Source organism: Castor canadensis, chromosome X (assembly GCF_047511655.1).
Source record: "Castor canadensis chromosome X, mCasCan1.hap1v2, whole genome shotgun sequence".
NCBI classification, from domain to species: Eukaryota; Metazoa; Chordata; class Mammalia; order Rodentia; family Castoridae; genus Castor; species Castor canadensis.
In genome coordinates this window covers 25,114-43,116 of record NC_133405.1, presented here as the reverse complement: position 1 = coordinate 43,116, position 18,003 = coordinate 25,114, and the positions used below count along the sequence as shown (strand labels likewise).

At 36.7% G+C, this 18,003-nt stretch overlaps 1 protein-coding gene across 2 annotated transcripts in view; it reads left to right on the top strand.

Annotated features, from left to right (window-relative positions):
• Nucleotides 1-18,003, top strand: part of Vamp7 (vesicle associated membrane protein 7) — a 43,768-nt gene that overhangs the window by 15,878 nt on the left and 9,887 nt on the right. For both annotated transcript variants that reach the window (XM_074064477.1, XM_074064476.1), the window contains exon 6: nt 10,458-10,525. In XM_074064477.1, the coding sequence (XP_073920578.1) occupies nt 10,458-10,525 (68 nt within the window). The remainder of the gene's footprint in view (nt 1-10,457; nt 10,526-18,003) is intronic.

Genomic DNA, 18,003 nt, shown 5'->3' with positions numbered 1-18,003 from the left:
GCTAGGTGATAATATCAATAGCTATTTAAACTATAACAGTTTGACCTCCATAGAAAGTTTATGGCTCTTGATCTTGGACAAAAATAATGACTTGTATTCTTAAGAAGAATAAGCAAACTATGTTATAATTTTCATCTAATGGCCTATGTTCATTTTGTAAAGAACCTACTTAGCACATTAAAATAATTTGGAGGAGATGTATCAAGTTTATTTTTAATTGATTCATGCAGTGGTATTTAAATTTAGGATGATACTAGTATTTCTTTTCAAAGCTCAGGTTCTCACAATATGGTCCATGGACTAGTAGCATCAGCATTACCCAGCAACTTGTTAGAAATGCATGTTTGGGGACCCAACCCAGACTTGCTAAATCAGACACTCTGGGGGTGGGCCTCAGGTTCATAATCCTCCTCCAGAGGATTCCAATACATATTCAAGTTTGAAAATCACTCTTTTAAATATGTCTTCTAAGAGTAATATTTTTACAAAATCAAATGAATGGTTACAAAATTGCTTTGTGAGATATGCAATTGAGACATTGTTAAATATCATAAATGTCAATTTATTTATAATCTTGGATTTACTATTTGAGTTATTTTTACATTTATTCTTAAAATAGTTCCAGATCATGAAAAGACTTTAAAAATTTTTTCTCCTAGACTCTTTATCTTAATGATTAATTTCCATTTTTCTTTCTTTTCTTGCAAAACTGGGGTTTGAACTCAGGGCTTTTTGCTTGTTAGGCAGGTGCTCTTGGTTGAGATGGGGGTCTCATAAACTCTGATCCTCCTGATCTCAGCCTCCCAAGTAGCTAGAATTACAGGTGTAAGCCACTGACACTTGTCTTATTTTTTCTTTAAACTTTTATCCTCATGTATATATACATACTTAAAATCGTAGTTTATATTCAGTTTTGTGTTGGTAATGTAATAAAGTGATTAAGGTTTGGAGTTATATATGTCTGAATTTGTCTCAATTTTACTTCCCACCTCCTATTAGCAAGCATTTCACCTCTCTGAGCTTTATTTTCTAATCTGTAAAAACAAGATGATAATAGAACCTATGGTTAATGTGCAATGTAATGTACAGTGTACAATGCCTGGCATATATTAAGAGCTGAATAATTGTTAGTTATTATTTCACTTTATGCTCATACAGTATTCATTGCGTTAATATATTGCAGGTTACCTAATCATGTCCTTATTTTGGACACCTAAGTTCTTTAGAGCAGTGTTATTCAGAGTGCTGTTTCGTAATTTAAATAAGAATGTAAGTTAGTGCTATATTTCTTTCACTGAGAACTTCTTGCTATGGAAGTAATATCAATTGGACTAAATAAAACTGTTTAACTCTTAGGCAGTGCTGATTCAGAGATTTGTTATACTAATAGTAATGTTAGGTTTTTGTGCCTGTTGTTTTTCTTATTTTTTTGAGATTAGTTTCCATGAATGGAATTAATAATCAAAATGCAGGAACATTTTTGTGGTTCTTGATATGCATATCTCTTGACTATATAAAGTGATATCACTGACTGTAGTTTTTTATTTATTTTATTTTTTATCATATTATTGTACTGTGGGTACATAGTGACATTTACAAAAGTTCCTAAAAATGTATTGAATTCACCCCCCCATCGTTTTCATATATGAGTACATAATATTTCCACTACATTCACCCTCCTACACCCTTTCCTTATATCCTCCCCCTTCCTACTAGTACCCACCCCCAGAAAGGACCTGTTTTTTTTTTTTTTTTTTTTTTCATTTTTCTTTTATTATTCATATGTGCATACAAGGCTTGGTTTATTTCTCCCCCCTGCCCCCACCACCTCCCTTACCACCCACTCCACCCCCTCCCGCTCCCCCCCTCAATACCCAGCAGAAACTATTTTGCCCTTATCTCTAATTTTGTTGTAGAGAGAGTATAAGCAATAATAGGAAGGAACAAGGGGTTTTGCTGGTTGAGATAAGGATAGCTATACAGGGCATTGACTCACATTGATTTCCTGTGCGTGGGTGTTACCTTCTAGGTTAATTCTTTTTAATCTAACCTTTTCTCTAGTTCCTGGTCCCCTTTTTTAAATGTATATCTAGATGGAGACTTGAGAATCTATTGAGAGGACTTGTAATACTTTTTTCACTCTTTCTTTTTTCCCAGCAAATGTACTTATTCTGCATGAAAGTGGAGCAGCCAACTGCTATAACATTATTTATTGTGGTTGCATAAAGTGCTCAGAAAATCAGACATTTTAATAAACTATGTTAAATGACTTGTTTTTAGAGTTACAGAAACAGCAAAGTATACATGGAGCAAAAGCATTTCCAATTATTTCCCTTTGATTTTTTTAACAACTTAATTGAAAGGTAATTCAAATATCACACACTTCACCCATTTCAAGGATGCAATCAATGGTTTTTACTATATTCACAGAATTGTGAAACTATCACTGCTATTTTAGAACATTTTTATCACCCTGAAAAGAAACCATGTATCCTTTTGCAGTCATTCTTCATTTCCCCTCAATCCCTGGACCCAAACAACTATTAATCTTTTTATCTCTACAAATATGCCTATTCTGGACATTTTGCATAAATAGAATCATATAATGTGTGACCTTTTTGTCTCAGCTTCTTTCACTTAGCAGAATGATGTTGAGGTTCATTCATATTGCAGCATGTATCAATACTTCATTCCTTTTTATAACTGGATAATATTTCCTTGTATCAGTACATTTTATTTATCCATTTATTAGTTAATTAGTTTATTGGTTTCCACTTTCTTGTTATTATTAATAATGCAGCCATGAACATTTACGCACAAGTATTTGTGAGAATATTTTAAGTCCTCTTGAAAATGTACCAAGGAAGAGAATTGCTGGGTCACATGATAACTGTATGTTTAACATTTTGAAGAAGGGAGAAACTTTCTATGCCATTGTGCATTTCCCCATAGCAATGTATAAGGCTTCTAAGTTTTCCACATCCTTAGCACAAGTGATGTGTGTGTCAGGCAGATGCTCTATCACTTTGTAAGTATTTTATTTTTTATTTATTTTTTGTAAATGGAATTTTTTTTTGTTATTTTTATTTTTGGATTGTTCATTACAAGTGTATAAAAACATGATTGAGTTTCGTATGCTGGTCCTGTATCATACAGCTTTGTTGAACTCTTTTATTAGTTCTAATAGCTTTTTAGTGAGTTCCCTAGAATTTTCTGTGTGTATATGTGGTCATGCCATCTGAAAATAGTCATAGTTTTAGTTCTTCATTTCTAATCTGGATGCATTTTATTACTTTCTCCTGTATAACTGCCCTAGCTAGAATATCCAATAAATGTTGAATTGAAGTAGTAAGAGTGGACATGATTTTCTCATTCTTGATTGTATGGAGATCTTGGGATTTCTTTCACAAGTATGAGATTAGCTGTGGGTGTTTCATAGGTTTTTTTTTTACCAACCCCCAAAATAGAAGTATTGTGGAGGCTAGAGCATTTAACCAGGAGCTCCTGCTCTAAGTCCCTTGATAATGGTAATCAGGCCCTCTCTGACTTCTGGTCTCAGTGGGCGCTGTTTCTGGTGAGGGAATTGAGGAGTCTTTGAGGTATACAATGGCTGGAAGCTGTTCAGTTCCTCCCCACTGTCTGGCTATCTGTCCATATGGCCAGGTCCACCTGAGATTCTATTAAGGGCAGGCAGTAGTATTCTCCAGGAGGCAAGAGAAACTGGACCTTTAATTGGGATAATAAGTCTCACCCCAAAAGTGGGGTCATTGTCTTGGGAACTATCAAAAAGGAGTGACAGAAGTGGAGATCTTCCCACGAACAGGCAAAAGAGGGTGAGTGAAATAGCATTCTAGGGGCTGACCCGATATGCCCCAGAACAGTTTATTTTAGGACCTAGGTCAGGGGTGGGGGGGTAAGGCTGTTAAGTGGCCACCTGTGTCCAGTAGGAAGCTGATCTTTCACTGTTTGACCATGAGCATGACCCGGGACTCCTCTGTCTTAACCACGGTTACAGGAGCCTGAATGGGAGGCCCCGGAACCCATCATTGCTCCCTGGAAGGTGATGAATATGACCCTGTCTGGTTTGGGGGGCATCAAGCCTTCCAGTGGTTCCCGTTGCAGATGGGGTAGGGTTCCAGAGGTGGCTCTTGCCTCTGGGGGCATTCCCTCCTGAAATGGTCTTCCTGTCTGCACAAGAAACAGGCCCTCAGGTTAAGGCCTGCTCCTGAGGGAGTCACCCATGTGGCCATGATCAGTGCCTCCTATCGTTTGTCTTTTCTCCTTTCCTTTTCCAGGTCCCTATTATAGAATACAGTGGTAGCTGCCTGGACCAACTGATCCAATGACTTGCTTGGTTTAGCTGCCAGCTTTTGTCCTTTGGGAGGATCTCCTACTTCTGTGTCCCTGACTATATTGGACACAGTATAGTTGATGGCGTCCTTCAACTATTGAAGGAATGCTACTGGAGGCTCAGTCTCTCCCTAATGAATAGCTGCCAACTGGGAGTAATTAAGGTCCTTTACCTTGGCCTTCCTTAGCCCCTCTAGTAGGTAGTATATAAAATGATTTTTCTCCCATTCATTCCTCTCGTCATCCATACTCCATTTGGGGTCCTGGAGAGGGACTGCCTGATCCCCTGTGGGAACTTCCTACCATGCCCTCTGAGTCTTAGTGGTGGACAGATAATAATTGTTCCCCATGTCTACTGTTTGACTGAGAACTCTGTGTTTCTGGGGAGGTGAGGATCTGTTCTAATAGCAGCATGATATCCTTCCAGGCCATGTCATAGAGTTGGGTAAGTTGCTGGAAGGCTTGGACATAGTGAGCTAGGTTATTGGTGTAGCTCCTTAAGTCTCTTTTTATTTCTTTTAGTTCACTAAGAGAAAAAGGGGGTATGGACAAACTCAGGCCCAAATTCATTCCTTGGTATTGCTCTCATGGGAAACATTCCTGGACGAGGCCTATGGGACTCCTTTCTTTGAGTATATCTGTTCCTGGATAAGGGAATCAAGGGGTCAGGAGTCTGGTTAATTCTCTGACTTTCTCATATCTGGATAAATTCCTGTCCCAGTTGATGTGGCAGCCACTGGGGGCAGCAGCTCAGTCCCAAGGGGAGGGTTGTCTGTCCCACTAGAAGATGCCTTGGGGAAAGTCTCCATTTTACTGGCGGCATCTGAATGAGTATTAGAGCAGACTGCAGCCAAGGTCTGGGAGTCAAATTAACATCTCTTGGCCCATTCATGGTGATCCCTCAGGAAAAAGAAAAGTGGGACATAAGGAACTTCTATCCATTTACACTCCTTTCTACAAAATAGATCTAATTGTAAAATAGTGTTGTAATTAAGGCTGCCACCTTCGGGCCAGATTTTGTTGTCTCCCAATGGGTATTTGGGCCAGACTTCAACACAATAAAATATCAGGGCCTTTTTCTTCAGGTTCTGGGGATGTAGGTCCCCTCTAACGTTTTAGCAGGCAGGAGTTGGGGGGATTCTTCCAGGATTTTGGAGGGACTTGCACCCATTTGCAGACAAAATGTGCAGACAGAAAGTGGACTGTGAGTCAAGGCTCCCTAATTGGACATCTCTGAAAAGGTCCTGACCCGTCTTATACAGAAAACATCTTCCCCTTCAGCTACCACCCCTGCCTTTGTGACCAAAAGACAGGGTTTCTCTGGGACCTGTCCAGATTTGGGTCACCATTACCAGTGTGGTCCTGCCTGGGTCTTCTTTTAGCTTCCTATATCCCCAATATCTCTGTTCCCTCCAATTGACAAAAGCCATGATTTTGAATAGGGCTTTAGAAATTAATGGCCCTAAAATTGCTATCTGGGCCAGGGGCCTAGAGGTGAAGGTGAATCTGTCCTCCTTATGGCTCTGCAAATCAAATATTGCAGCAAAGGTGGATCTAAGTTCCAGGGTTGGGGACTGCCTGATCCCTCCTTCTATTTCCTGAAGGAACTAGCTGGCTAATTCTAAGGGGACAACCTCCTTTCCTATGGCTAGCCATTCCTGTATGTGTTTTGAGGCTATAGGAGCCACTGTTGCGGTATGGTGGGCCAAATGCTTAATTAAAGAGAAAAGAGTTGCATCTGAGCAATCTGTGGGTGAAAGCCAGTTAAAGAATGGTAACCAGAATGGGCTGGTTATGGGAGATAGACTCCACCACCAGATGTCTGAAAAGAAGGAGCTCCATTTCTGCATGGGACAGTGGTCCCTACCACTCATTTCTGGGAGAGGGTGGGAGAAAGAATCACCTGCCAGGAGGTTCAGCCATGCTAGTCATGGCTGGAGGTGCTCCCTAAGTTGGCAAATATCAGGAGTGCTGGATAATTGAAGGTCACTTCCTGATTTTTCCTCCTCAGTTTGGCTTAATGTATATTGACCTCAAGTCAGTGGTGGTGGGGGGTCTCTTGATATCCCAGATATCAAGATGTCCCATAGATGTTACTATCTATGGGATGGGTTCTTTTTCTCCATCAGGTAAAGGATTAAGAGGCAGGAAAATTGTGAGAGAGTTTTAGCAAAAGTTTATTGAGGAGGTAGAAAGTGAAAGTAAAGCGGAAACTTCCTCAGGAAACCAGTAGTCCACTGATGCCCTCCGGAATTTTCCCTTTTATGACCTTCCCACTACTCTCCCCTGGGTGATGTGCTCTGTCCTGATTTGCCCGGGTTTCTGTCACCTTCTTTTCATGCTGGTTTTTCTTGCTCCTGATTGGATCCCCCTCCTGTGTGCACTAGGGGGGAAGTGTCAATTTGATTGGTTTCCCCATCTATGGCCACAAGTGCTGCAGGAACACAGGCATGCCAGGAGTCTTCCCAGTCCCAGGGCATGTTGGAATGAAGAAGCCCCTGGAGCACTGAGGCCATGTGGAATACGCCATCTTTCCCTAACTGCTTGTACTCCATTATCTGTCTCTCATTGGATGATTGTTAGTTGAAATGTTGTCTTTCATTACTTAGAATGTCATCTAACTGCCTTCTCACCTCCATTGTTTCTAATGAGAAGTCATCTTTTCTCTTACATGTGATGAGTTATTTTTCTCTTGATGCTTTCCAAATTTTCTTTGCCTTTGTTTTAGCTTAGATGTGTCTACTTGCAGATTTCTCTGTTTCTCCTGTGTTGATTTCTTAGGATGTGTAAACTAATGCTTTTCATCTTCACTATTATATGTCTTTTTTCTTGTAGTACTTTTTTTTGCTGTACTGGGTTTGAACTAAGGGCTTCATACTTGCTAGGCATTTGCTCTACCACTTGAGCCACATCTCCAGCTGAGTACTGGGGTTTTGAATTCAGGACCTTGTGCTTGCTAGGCTAGCCCTCTACCACTTGAGCCACACCCCTAGCCCTTTTTGCCTTCGTTTATTTTTCAGGTAGGGTCCTTTTTTTTAATTTTTATTTTATTCATATGTGCATACAATGTTTGGGTCATTTCTCCCCCCTTCCCCCACCCCCTCTCTTACCACCCCCTGTTACCCCCCCTTACCCCTCACTACCCGGCAGACACTATTTTGCCCTTATCTCTAATTTTGTTGAAGAGAGAGTATAAGCAATAATAGGAAGGACCAAGGGTTTTTGCTAGTTGAGATGAGGACAACTATACAGGGAGTTGACTCGCATTGATTTCCTGTGCATGTGTGTTACCTTCTAAGTTAATTCTTCTTGAACTAACCTTTTCTCTAGTTCCTGGTTCCCTTCTCCTATTGGCCTCAGTTGCTTTAAAGTATCTGCTTTCCTTTCTCTGAGTTGAGGGCAACAAATGCTATCTAGTTTTTTAGGTGTCTTACCTATCCTCATACCTCCCTTGTGTGCTCTCACTTTATCATGTGATCAAAGTCCAATCCCCTTGTTGTGTTTGCCCTTGATCTAATGTCCGCATATGAGGGAGAACATACGATTTTTGGTCTTTTGGGCCAGGCTAACCTCACTCAGAATGATGTTCTCCAATTCCATCCATTTATCAGGTAGGATCTTTTGCCCAGAGCTGGCCTTGGACTGTGATCATCCTACCTATGTCTCCCACATACCTGGAATTACAGGCATGTACAAACATGCCCTGCTCATTTATTGAGATGGGGTCTTGCTAACTTTTTGCCTTGGCTGGCATTGAACCACAATTCTCCCAATCTCTGCCTCCTGAGTAGTGTAGCTGGGATTACAGTTACGAAGCACTGCACCCAGCTGCTGTTATTTCTTCAATTATTTTTTTTCTCATTTCTCTGATGACCGTCACTCATTAGTTGGTACACTTGTGGTGTCCCACATTTCTCTGAGACTCTGTTCATTTTTCTTCATTCTGCTAATATTTCATTTAGTCTGAGTATCTTCAGTCTAATGCTCTTAATTGACCTATCTTTGAGTTTGCTGATTCTTTCTTCTAGTTGCTCCACTCTACTTTTAATTTCCTCTTGTTAAATTTTCATTTCTATCCTTGTACTCACCTTCTATTTGGTTCTTGTAAAAATAAATTTAAAGTCTTTATTGATCTCTTTGGTGGGATTATCATCCATACCTTACTTTACTTCTTTAAGCATGAACATATTATGGCTGCTTTGAAGTTTTTGCTAAGTTCAATAGCTGGATCACATCAAAGTTATTTCCCTATTCTTTTCCTATGTATGAGTTACAGTTTCTTGTTTATTTTCATATCTCATAATTTTTTGTTGAAAATTGGATACTTTAGATAGTGTATTATAGCGATTTTTGGATACTGATTTCCCTGAGGGTTTGTTGTTTGCTTATTTGTTTAGTGACTACGCTGGTCTTTTTCATTTTGTTTCTTTCACAGTGTGCCTGCTGTAATGTCACACCTCAGAAGGAATAGCCTTGAGCATCTGCACTGTCACCCTGGAATAGCAGGACTCTCTTCAAGTTTTCTTTTCTTGATTTTCCAGTTTAGCTTCTGACTGCTCTGCTGCTCTTACTCAGTTGGTGACCTCCACTAATTGACTAATTGTACACTAATTGCTTTATTGCTTTTGAGAGTGGTCCCAACATAAATTGATCCAGTGTCATCTAATTACATGTAGGTTTCATTGTACGGGCAGTCTTGGAGTTTTGTTCTGACCCCGGAATATCTCTTCTTAGCTCTCTTTCACGGTTTCTCTGTGTTGCACTTATAGATAACCTAAAATTTAGGTCGCTTTTCTCATGCAGCTACTATTCATCTTATTTGCTTACCTCTAAAGTCTCCATTGTTTTAGATAGCACTCTTGGCTTGAATTGCCTCATACCCTGTTCCCAGTAAAGTCTGTTGCCTTAGGGAAAGCTATCTGTTCTTAAGGCTTGCCCTTCTCACCAGGACAAAAAAAATTTCCGAGTCACTGTGCTGTAACTATTAGCAATGACAGTGGACTACTTTTCTTGGAGTGATACCCTTGCCTTACTAGTGGAGGGCTGTATAACCTTGTTTTTCTTGGCTTGTTCTTCCCAGCAAGGAAGCTCCACTCTATGAATAAGTGAAAGTAAGTGAACTTAGGGCCAAGAGCCTGTAGAGCTTCTGTCCCATGAGTGGATGCTATATAGAGAATGGGAGTACCATACCTATTGGATATTCCTTTCTGTAACAGAGCTTCTGCAACACAGAGCTTAGAATGGAGTGGGATGAAAAATACTTGTGTCTGCCCCTACTTAGGAGAGAGTGTAGTCCTTGAATGGAACCCAGTGGGGAAAGGGGTTCCCAAGGCCATCCTTGCCAAGACTTGAGCTTCTATGTCACTGAGCTGAGAGGAAGCAGATCCAGGCTGTGTCATTGACTCCCACAGTTGTTACCAAAAATTGGTTAATTTTCTTGAATAAATGGTTATTTGTTTTAATAGTTTTCGTAAGTTATTGTTGTTTTGCTGGAGAGAAGGTCTGAGGATTTCCTCATGCCACAATTCTGAAAGTGTCTAACTCTTATTCTGTGGTTCTATTTTTTTTTTGAACTCTCAGATTATACACTGAATTTATGGATTTTTCACACTACTATTCTGGGTTAAGTCTGATTTGCTGCCTGTTTTTCTATGTAAACAGAACACATCCATGATCATTCATTTACATGTCATCTAGATTTCTGACAAGGTAGAGTAGTTTCAACACAGACCATATGGCTCACAAAGCCTAAACTATTTAGTATCTGGCCCTTTACAGACAAAAATAACTGCCAGTCCCTACTTTGGTTGATAAGTTGACAAATATTTTTTAACTTACAAAGAAAAAATATTTATTTTTGCTCATTGTTCTGAAGGTTCCATTTCAAGATCAAGTGATCCTGTCACTTTGGGCCTTTGAGGAGAGTCACATCATAGTGGGAGCATGTGGCAGAACAAAAACAAACATCTTTTGTTATTTAAAGGTATAAGCACATGAGTGGATAAGAATACCAACTGTAATTAAAATCGGGTTTGGATTAAAAGAAAGATAAAAATTGCATATTTTTAATATAAAACATGACATTTTCTTTTTTCTAATATTTTCAGATCTGGTTGCTCAGCGGGGAGAAAGATTGGAATTGTTGATAGACAAAACTGAAAATCTTGTGGATTCAGTAAGTATAGAATATAATAATCTTTCCAGGATGTAAAGTCGATAAACTGTAAATGATTGCTAACATAGTAAGGAACTTAAATTCAGTACTCAGGTAGTTTACTTTTTTGTTTGTTTCCTTTCTCATATCCATTATGTCATTATATTATGATAAGGAGGATAATAATGAGTCACAGAAAAATAGCCACAGTTAGTAACCATTAAGGAAGCTTGGGATTACAAAAATAATTTCCTAAAATCTTTGGATTGATGTACATTTTATGGATTCACTTTCTTGTTTACAGTGGTAGCTTGACCTTTCCTTTTATCAAACCAAAGTTTAGGTTGGTAAGGGCCAGAACCCTTAAAAGATGCATGTCCTGTGAGCTACTTACACTACAGTTACAAGTATCTTTACATTTTCCACTTGGTTAAGTAGATAAAAGTTTTCAGGAAAGATGAGCGATACATAGTGAACTGAGGGAGGAGATCTGTTATAATTTGTGTCTACACGATTACAAATGTAAATGAAAAGTAGAAGTTTAGAATTTATACTTTGGAATAAATCAGTGATTGATCCTGTTTATTGTGACTGGCAGCAGGATTGTAGTAGTTAAAACTACCAACTGTAGAATCAGGAAGCCTGGATTTGAATCCCACTTCCTACATTTACTAGTTGGATGATCTTCAGCAAATTACTTAACCTCTCTGTGCCTCAGTTGTCATAATCTGTAAAATGGAGATGTACCCATTTCATAGCATTTTGAAAATTAAATCACAGGATGCATGCAAAGTGCCCAACAGTGTTCAGTACATTGTAAGAGCTATTTGAATGTCTTTATTAGTTTGCATTGACATCTATTAATGGCAGGTCTTAGGAGAATATATGACTACTACTGAGTTTTGTAGCAGTCTGTAAGCAGTTTGTTTTTTCATCAAAGCATGTGGTAATTGGAGGAAGGATGGCACTGTATGGGAAACCCAAACACTTGGTTCTAGATCTCACTTTGTGGCACATTGCAGGAGTGCATATTGGGCAAAGAAGTATCTTATCCCAGATCTGAAGACCAATTTTTTACATCCAGTCTTTCTCTCAGCTGTTATTAGTCCCTCAGCTATTATTATCTAATAAGCTGAAATTGTCTGTGTTTGACCAGTACTAATATAATCCATACTTTACAAATAAAAGTCTTAATTTTCTTGACTCTGTTATTCAGAATAACCAATGGTACTCTTTAAGGTAGAATAACATATATACAGTAAAGTGCATTAAGTGTGTGGTTCAATTATTTTTCATATATGTCTGTACTCATGTAACATCAGAATATAAAACATTTATAACAACACAGTAGGTGTACCTCTTCCAGTTAGTAATCAAATAGAAGGAACAATGTTTCTGGCTTACATCACCATGGTATTTTGCCTGTTCTTAAAATTTCTAGAAATGGAGTCATATGTTTTTATTTTTTTTGTCTGGCCTCTTTCACTACCATTATGCCTGTGAAATCTTGTTTTTGCTAAAGGTTTCTTTGATTTTTCTCAGCAGTATTTTGTAGTTTTTGTTCTAATGATATTACACATATTTTGTTAAATTTACCCTTGAGAATTTAATACTTTTGTATTCTATTATAATTTTAAATTTCATTTTTCTTTTTTTTGTGGATCTGGGAATGGAACTCAGGGCCTTGTGTTTGCTAGGCAGGTGTTCTAACATTTTCCAATTCTTTATTGCTAGCATAGAGAAATAAAGTGGTTTTTTGTATATTGGCCTTGTTTGTATCCTGTAACTTTCAAAAAGTCACTCATTACTTGTAGCTTATAGATTCCAATATTAAATACAAGTGGCAACAATGACATACATCCTTGCTTGTTGACCATCTGATGGGGAAAAATTAAATATTTTTACTGTTAAGTATGTGGTTAGCTATAGATCTTTTGTTGGTATCCTTTGTCAGGTGGAGGACTTCCCTTCAATTCTCACTTGAGAGTTTTATCAAAGCTTTTTGTCCATCTATCAAGATTATTTTATGGTTTTTTTCTCCTTTATTCAGTAAATGTTGTAAATTACCTTTATTTTTGAATGTTAAACCACACGGTCAGGGCATATTATCCTTTGTAAGTAACACTTTATCGAATTTCCTAAATTTTGTTCAGGAATTTCACATCTATATTCTTTTTTTACACAGATAGTAGACTTGAACAGTTTGAGATTTACAGCAAAATTGAGAAGATAGTAAAGGAGTTCTAATATGCTCCTCCCCCCTCCCCATTTAGTTTCTCTGTTATTAACTCCTTATATCAATATGGCATATTTGTTATAATTAATAAACTAGTATTGATACATGATTATTCAAGTCCATAGTTTATTCATATTTTCTTAGTTTTTACCTAATGTCCTGGTTTTGTTCCAGAATCCATACCATAAGATACCACATTACATCTAACCATATCTCCTTAGACTTCTCTGGGCTGTGATGGTTTCTCAGGCTTTCTTTGTTTTTGATGACCTTGACAATTTTGAGGAGTATTGATTAGGTATATTATAGAATGACCCACTGTTGATGTTTTTCCTCATGATTAGACTGGGGTATGGGCTTTTGTGAGGAGGATCACAAAATAATACTATTAACATGACATTAGTATTGATGTTGGTCTTAGTTAGGCCAAACTGTGTTTGCCAGATTTCTCTACTGTTTTTCTCCTCTGTCACACTTACTAGGTAGGCATTCTCCATATGAGCCACACCCAGTCCTCTTTCCTTCCACTTCTTAATTTATTCAGTCATTTGTTTATATTGCTGTAGATTTGTAGACTCATGAATATTTATTTTATACTTTGGAATACAATATAAAATTAATTTTATATTGTTAATTTGATATCCATCACTCAATTTTTAAGTCTCTTTTTATTTTATAATTTTTATATATTTTTAATTTTTTTTTTTTTTTTTGCAGTACTGGGGTTTAAAGTTGGGGCCTCTTGAGCCACACCCCTAGCTCTTTGTGCTTTTAGTTATTTTTCAAATATGGTCTCACATTTTTTCTCAGGCTGGCCTGACCACTATCTTTTCTTCTTAATTTTAATAGTTTATCCGAAGAGTACTTAGGAATGTCTCCATATACCTTCACATAAAATAATGACAGTTGTGTTTTGTCCGTATCAAACATTACATGTTTTTAAAACTTTGTTCATGTTCTTTGCTACAATGGGCTGACTGAGCCTCTAGTACAATGTTGAATACTAGCAGATGATGGCAAGAATTCTCATCTTTATTCCATCCTCAAAGCAAAACTTTCAAGATTTCACTATTAAGGATGACATTTGTTGTAGGTTTTTTTTATAGGTATTTTGACCAGGTTAGTGACTTCCCTTTTATTATTGTTATACTACTAAGTTGAAAAAATTACTATGAATGGGTATTGAATTTTCTTAAATTCTTTTTTGCATCTACTGAATTATTAATATGCTTTTCCTCTTAGTTTATTGTGATGAATTACATGGACCAATTTTTTATTTTTAAGTTATAGTTCTATATGTATTATTTATACATGCACAATACATTAAACCAAAACCTTAAATTTGGTTTTGAGAAAGGGTGTAGGAGGGTGAATATGATAAAAATATTATGTGCTCATGTATGTAAATTTTTTGAAAAATAAGATGTTTTGAAAGTATTCCAGGAATGGGGATGGATAAAGGAGAATGATGGAGGGGGTGAATTAAACTATGATATATTGTAAGGACTTTTGTAAATGTCACAATGTACCCCCAGTTCAACAATTAAAAATTAGGTTTTAAATGTGTATTTCAATTCTTAAATATTTTAGCACTACATCACAACATATGGATCAATGAATTCTATAGGAAGTAAAAATATTCAGATTTTCTCCTCAGATAAATCTGTTGTTTTGAAGGTTTTAGCCTTTGCCACTCCTCCCCAAGATCTTCCTGAACTCTTGCTGTTATGTTAAGTAATCCTAAAAGTGATAATATCAAGGAAGACAGAACAAAATATACTGAAGTATTTATTGCCCAAGATTCAAAGGGGTTTCATTGTGGCATTTCCATACATGCATATATTGTAATTTGATAAAATGCACCCCTTATATTACTCTTTGTAAATCTCTCTTCCCTTCCTCCTTTTTATAGCTGTTAGTGAATTTCATTATGCTATTTTCATGTATGTACATCTGCTATTTTCATATACTTTGATCATGTTTACCCCATCATCCTCTTTCTTCTTCCCACTGCCCCCCCAAATAGTCCCCCTTTTGCAATTATGTCACATTAATATTAATTTTTTAGGTCTAGATTCTGCATATGAGCAAAAACGTGATACTTGTCTTTCTGAGCTTTGCTTAAATTGCTCAGTATGGTGATCTCCAATTCCATCCATTTTCCAGCAAATGACATAGTTTCTTTCTTCACAATGTGGGCATGTATGTGTGTATATCTATATATCTGTATCTATACATCACATTTTCTTTATCTACTCATGTGTTGATGGGCAAGTAGGCTAATCCCATAACTTGGCTGTTGTGAAGAGTGCTGCAAGAAACACGGTGTGCAAGGTACCTCTATTATGTTCTGACTTCCATTCCTTTGGTCATATGCCTAAGAGTAGTATGGCAGGATCATATGATAATTATATTTTTTGTTTTCTGAGGAACCGTCACACTGATTTCATAGTGGCTACACTAACTTACATTCCCACTAACAGTGTATAAGGGCTACTTCCCCCCTGCATCCTCACCAGCATTTGCTGTTTGTTTTCTTCATGATAGCCATTCTGATTGGGGTGAAGTGGAATCTCAATGTTGTTTTTAGTTGTATTTTCTTTATGGCTACGGATGCTAAGCATCTTCATGTATTTATACTTCTTTTGAAAAGTTTCTGTTCATTTGTCCATTTATTAATTGCATTATTCTTTTGCTATTTAATTTTTAAGCTCTTTATATATACTGGATATTAATTCCTTGTCCAATAAATGGCTGGCAAAGTTTTTTTTTCTCATTCTGTAGGCTATTTCTTTACTCTGATAATTGGGGAGTTTTGATGTCTAGAAACTTTCTAATTTGATGCAATCCCATTTGTCAATTTTTACTTTTATTTCTTAATATATTGGAGTCCTATTCAGAAAGTTGTTACCTGTGCTTGTATCTTCAAGTGCTTTCACTGTTTCCTCTGTAGTAGTTTCAAAGCTCAGGTCAAGCTCTTTGATCCATTTTGAATTGATTTTTATAAAGGGTGAGAGATAGGAACCTATTTTCAGTCATCTGGTTTCAGTATTCTATATGTGGATATCGAGTTTACCCAACACCATTTGTTGAAAAGGCTGTCTTTATGTTTTAGGCAGCTTTGTCAATAATCAGATGATTGTATGGGATATAACTGGTGTTTTCATTCCATTGCTCTACATACCTCTTTTTTGTGTCAGTAGCATGCTAGTTTTGTTAATGTGGCTCTGGGATATTATTTGAACTGTTCTATCCAGTATTCTTTCTATTCAGGATTGCTTTGGCTATTTGAGGTCGTTTATGCTTCCCTAGAAATTTTAGGATTGTTTTTCTATTTCTGTGAAGAATGTTTTTGGAATTTTTATGGGCATTGTATTGAATCTATACATTGCTTTTGCTGGTATAGTCATTTTCACAATATTAACTCTGCTGATCCATGAACATGGGAGATCTTTCCATCTTCTAGTGTCTTTTTTTAATTTCTTTCTTAAGTGTTTTGTAGTTTTCAGTGTAGAGGTTTTTCACCTCCCTAGTTAGTTTCATTCCTAGGTATTTTAATTTTTCTTAGCTATTGTAAATGGGATTGTTTTCCTGATTTCTTTCTCAGCTTGTTTGTTTTGTTATTGGTATATACAAAAGCTACTGTTTTTTCTATGTTGATTTTGTATCCTGCTACATTCCTGAAAGTGTTTATCAGAGCTAAGAGGTTTTTTTGGTAGTCTTTTATGGTCTTTTAAGTATAGGATCATTTCATCTGTAAATTTGGGATAATTTGAATTGTTCCTTTCCTATTTGTATCCCTTTTATTTCTTTTACTTGCCTTATTGCTCTGGCTAAGCAGTCAAACACTATATTGGATAACAGTGGAGAAAGCAAACAGCTTGTCTTATTCTTGTTCTTCACTTTTTTTAGTGTATTGTGAATGGGATTGTTGTACTGATTTCTTTCTTAGCCTATTGGTGTTGTTGGTATATAGAAAAGCTATTAATTTCTTTTATCTTGCTGCCTTACCAAAAGTGCTTATTAATAGAGTTTTTTTGGTAGAGTCTTTAGGGTGTTTAAATTTAGGATCATATTTGTAAGCAGGGTTAACTTGACTTTTTCCTTTCCTAATTTTATCCCTTTTATTTTTTTCTCTTGCCTTAATTCTGTCCTGGAAATTCAAGCACAATATTAAATAAGAATGGAGAGAGTGGACACCCTTATCTTGTTCCTGACTTTCTCTATTTATTACTATATTGGCTTATCAGTTTGTTGTATATAGCCTTCATTATGTTGAGGTACATTCCTTCTCTTCCTGGTTCCTTCAAAGCTTTTATCAGGAAGAAATGTTGAATTTTGTCAAAGGCTTTTTCTATGTCTATTTGAGATGATCAAGTAATTTTTGTTCTTTATTCTTTTTATGTTCTGTGTTACATTTATTAATTTGCATATGTTGACCATCTTTATATTCCTGGAATAAAACCAATTTTACCATGGTGTATAATCTTTTTAATATGTTGCTGAATTCACTTTACAAATGTTTTATTGAGAATCTTTGTGTATGTTTATCAAGGAAATTGGGTTATAATTTTCTTTCTTTTTTTGTTATGTCCTTATTCAGGATAATACAGGCTTCATAGAATTAGTCTGGTAGCATTCCTTCCTTTTCTGTTTTGGAGTAGTTTAAGGAGCATTGGTGTTAGTTCTTCTTTAAAGGTTTGGTAGAATTCAGCAGTCAATCCATCTAGTCTTTGGCTTTTCTTTGTTGGTAGACATTTTATTATTGCTTCGGTCTCATTGCTCATTATAGATCTGTTTAAGTGGCTCATATCCTCTTGGGTCAATTTAGGTACATTATGTGCATCTAGAAGTTTATCCACTTTTCAGTTTATTACAATGTAATTTTTCAAAGTATTCCCTAATGATCTGAATTTCATTGGTATTTATTATGATGTCCCCCTTTCCATTTCTCATTTTATTAATTTGGTCTTCTCCCTCTTTTGTTTTTGTTTAGTTGAGCTAAGAGTTTTTCAATCTTGTTTATCTTTCCAAAGAACCAAGTCTTTGTTTCATTGACTCTTCGTATTTTTTTTTTCAGTCTCCAGTTCATTAGTCTCTACCCTGGTGATATTTATTATTTCTTTCCACCTACTACCTTTAGGTTTGGCTTCTTCTTGTTTTACAAGTTTGAAGTGCATCTTTAGGTTATTAGTTTGCATTCTCTCTGTTTTTTTAAAGTAGGCACCCATAGCTTTAAACTTTCCTTTTAGCACTGCCTTTT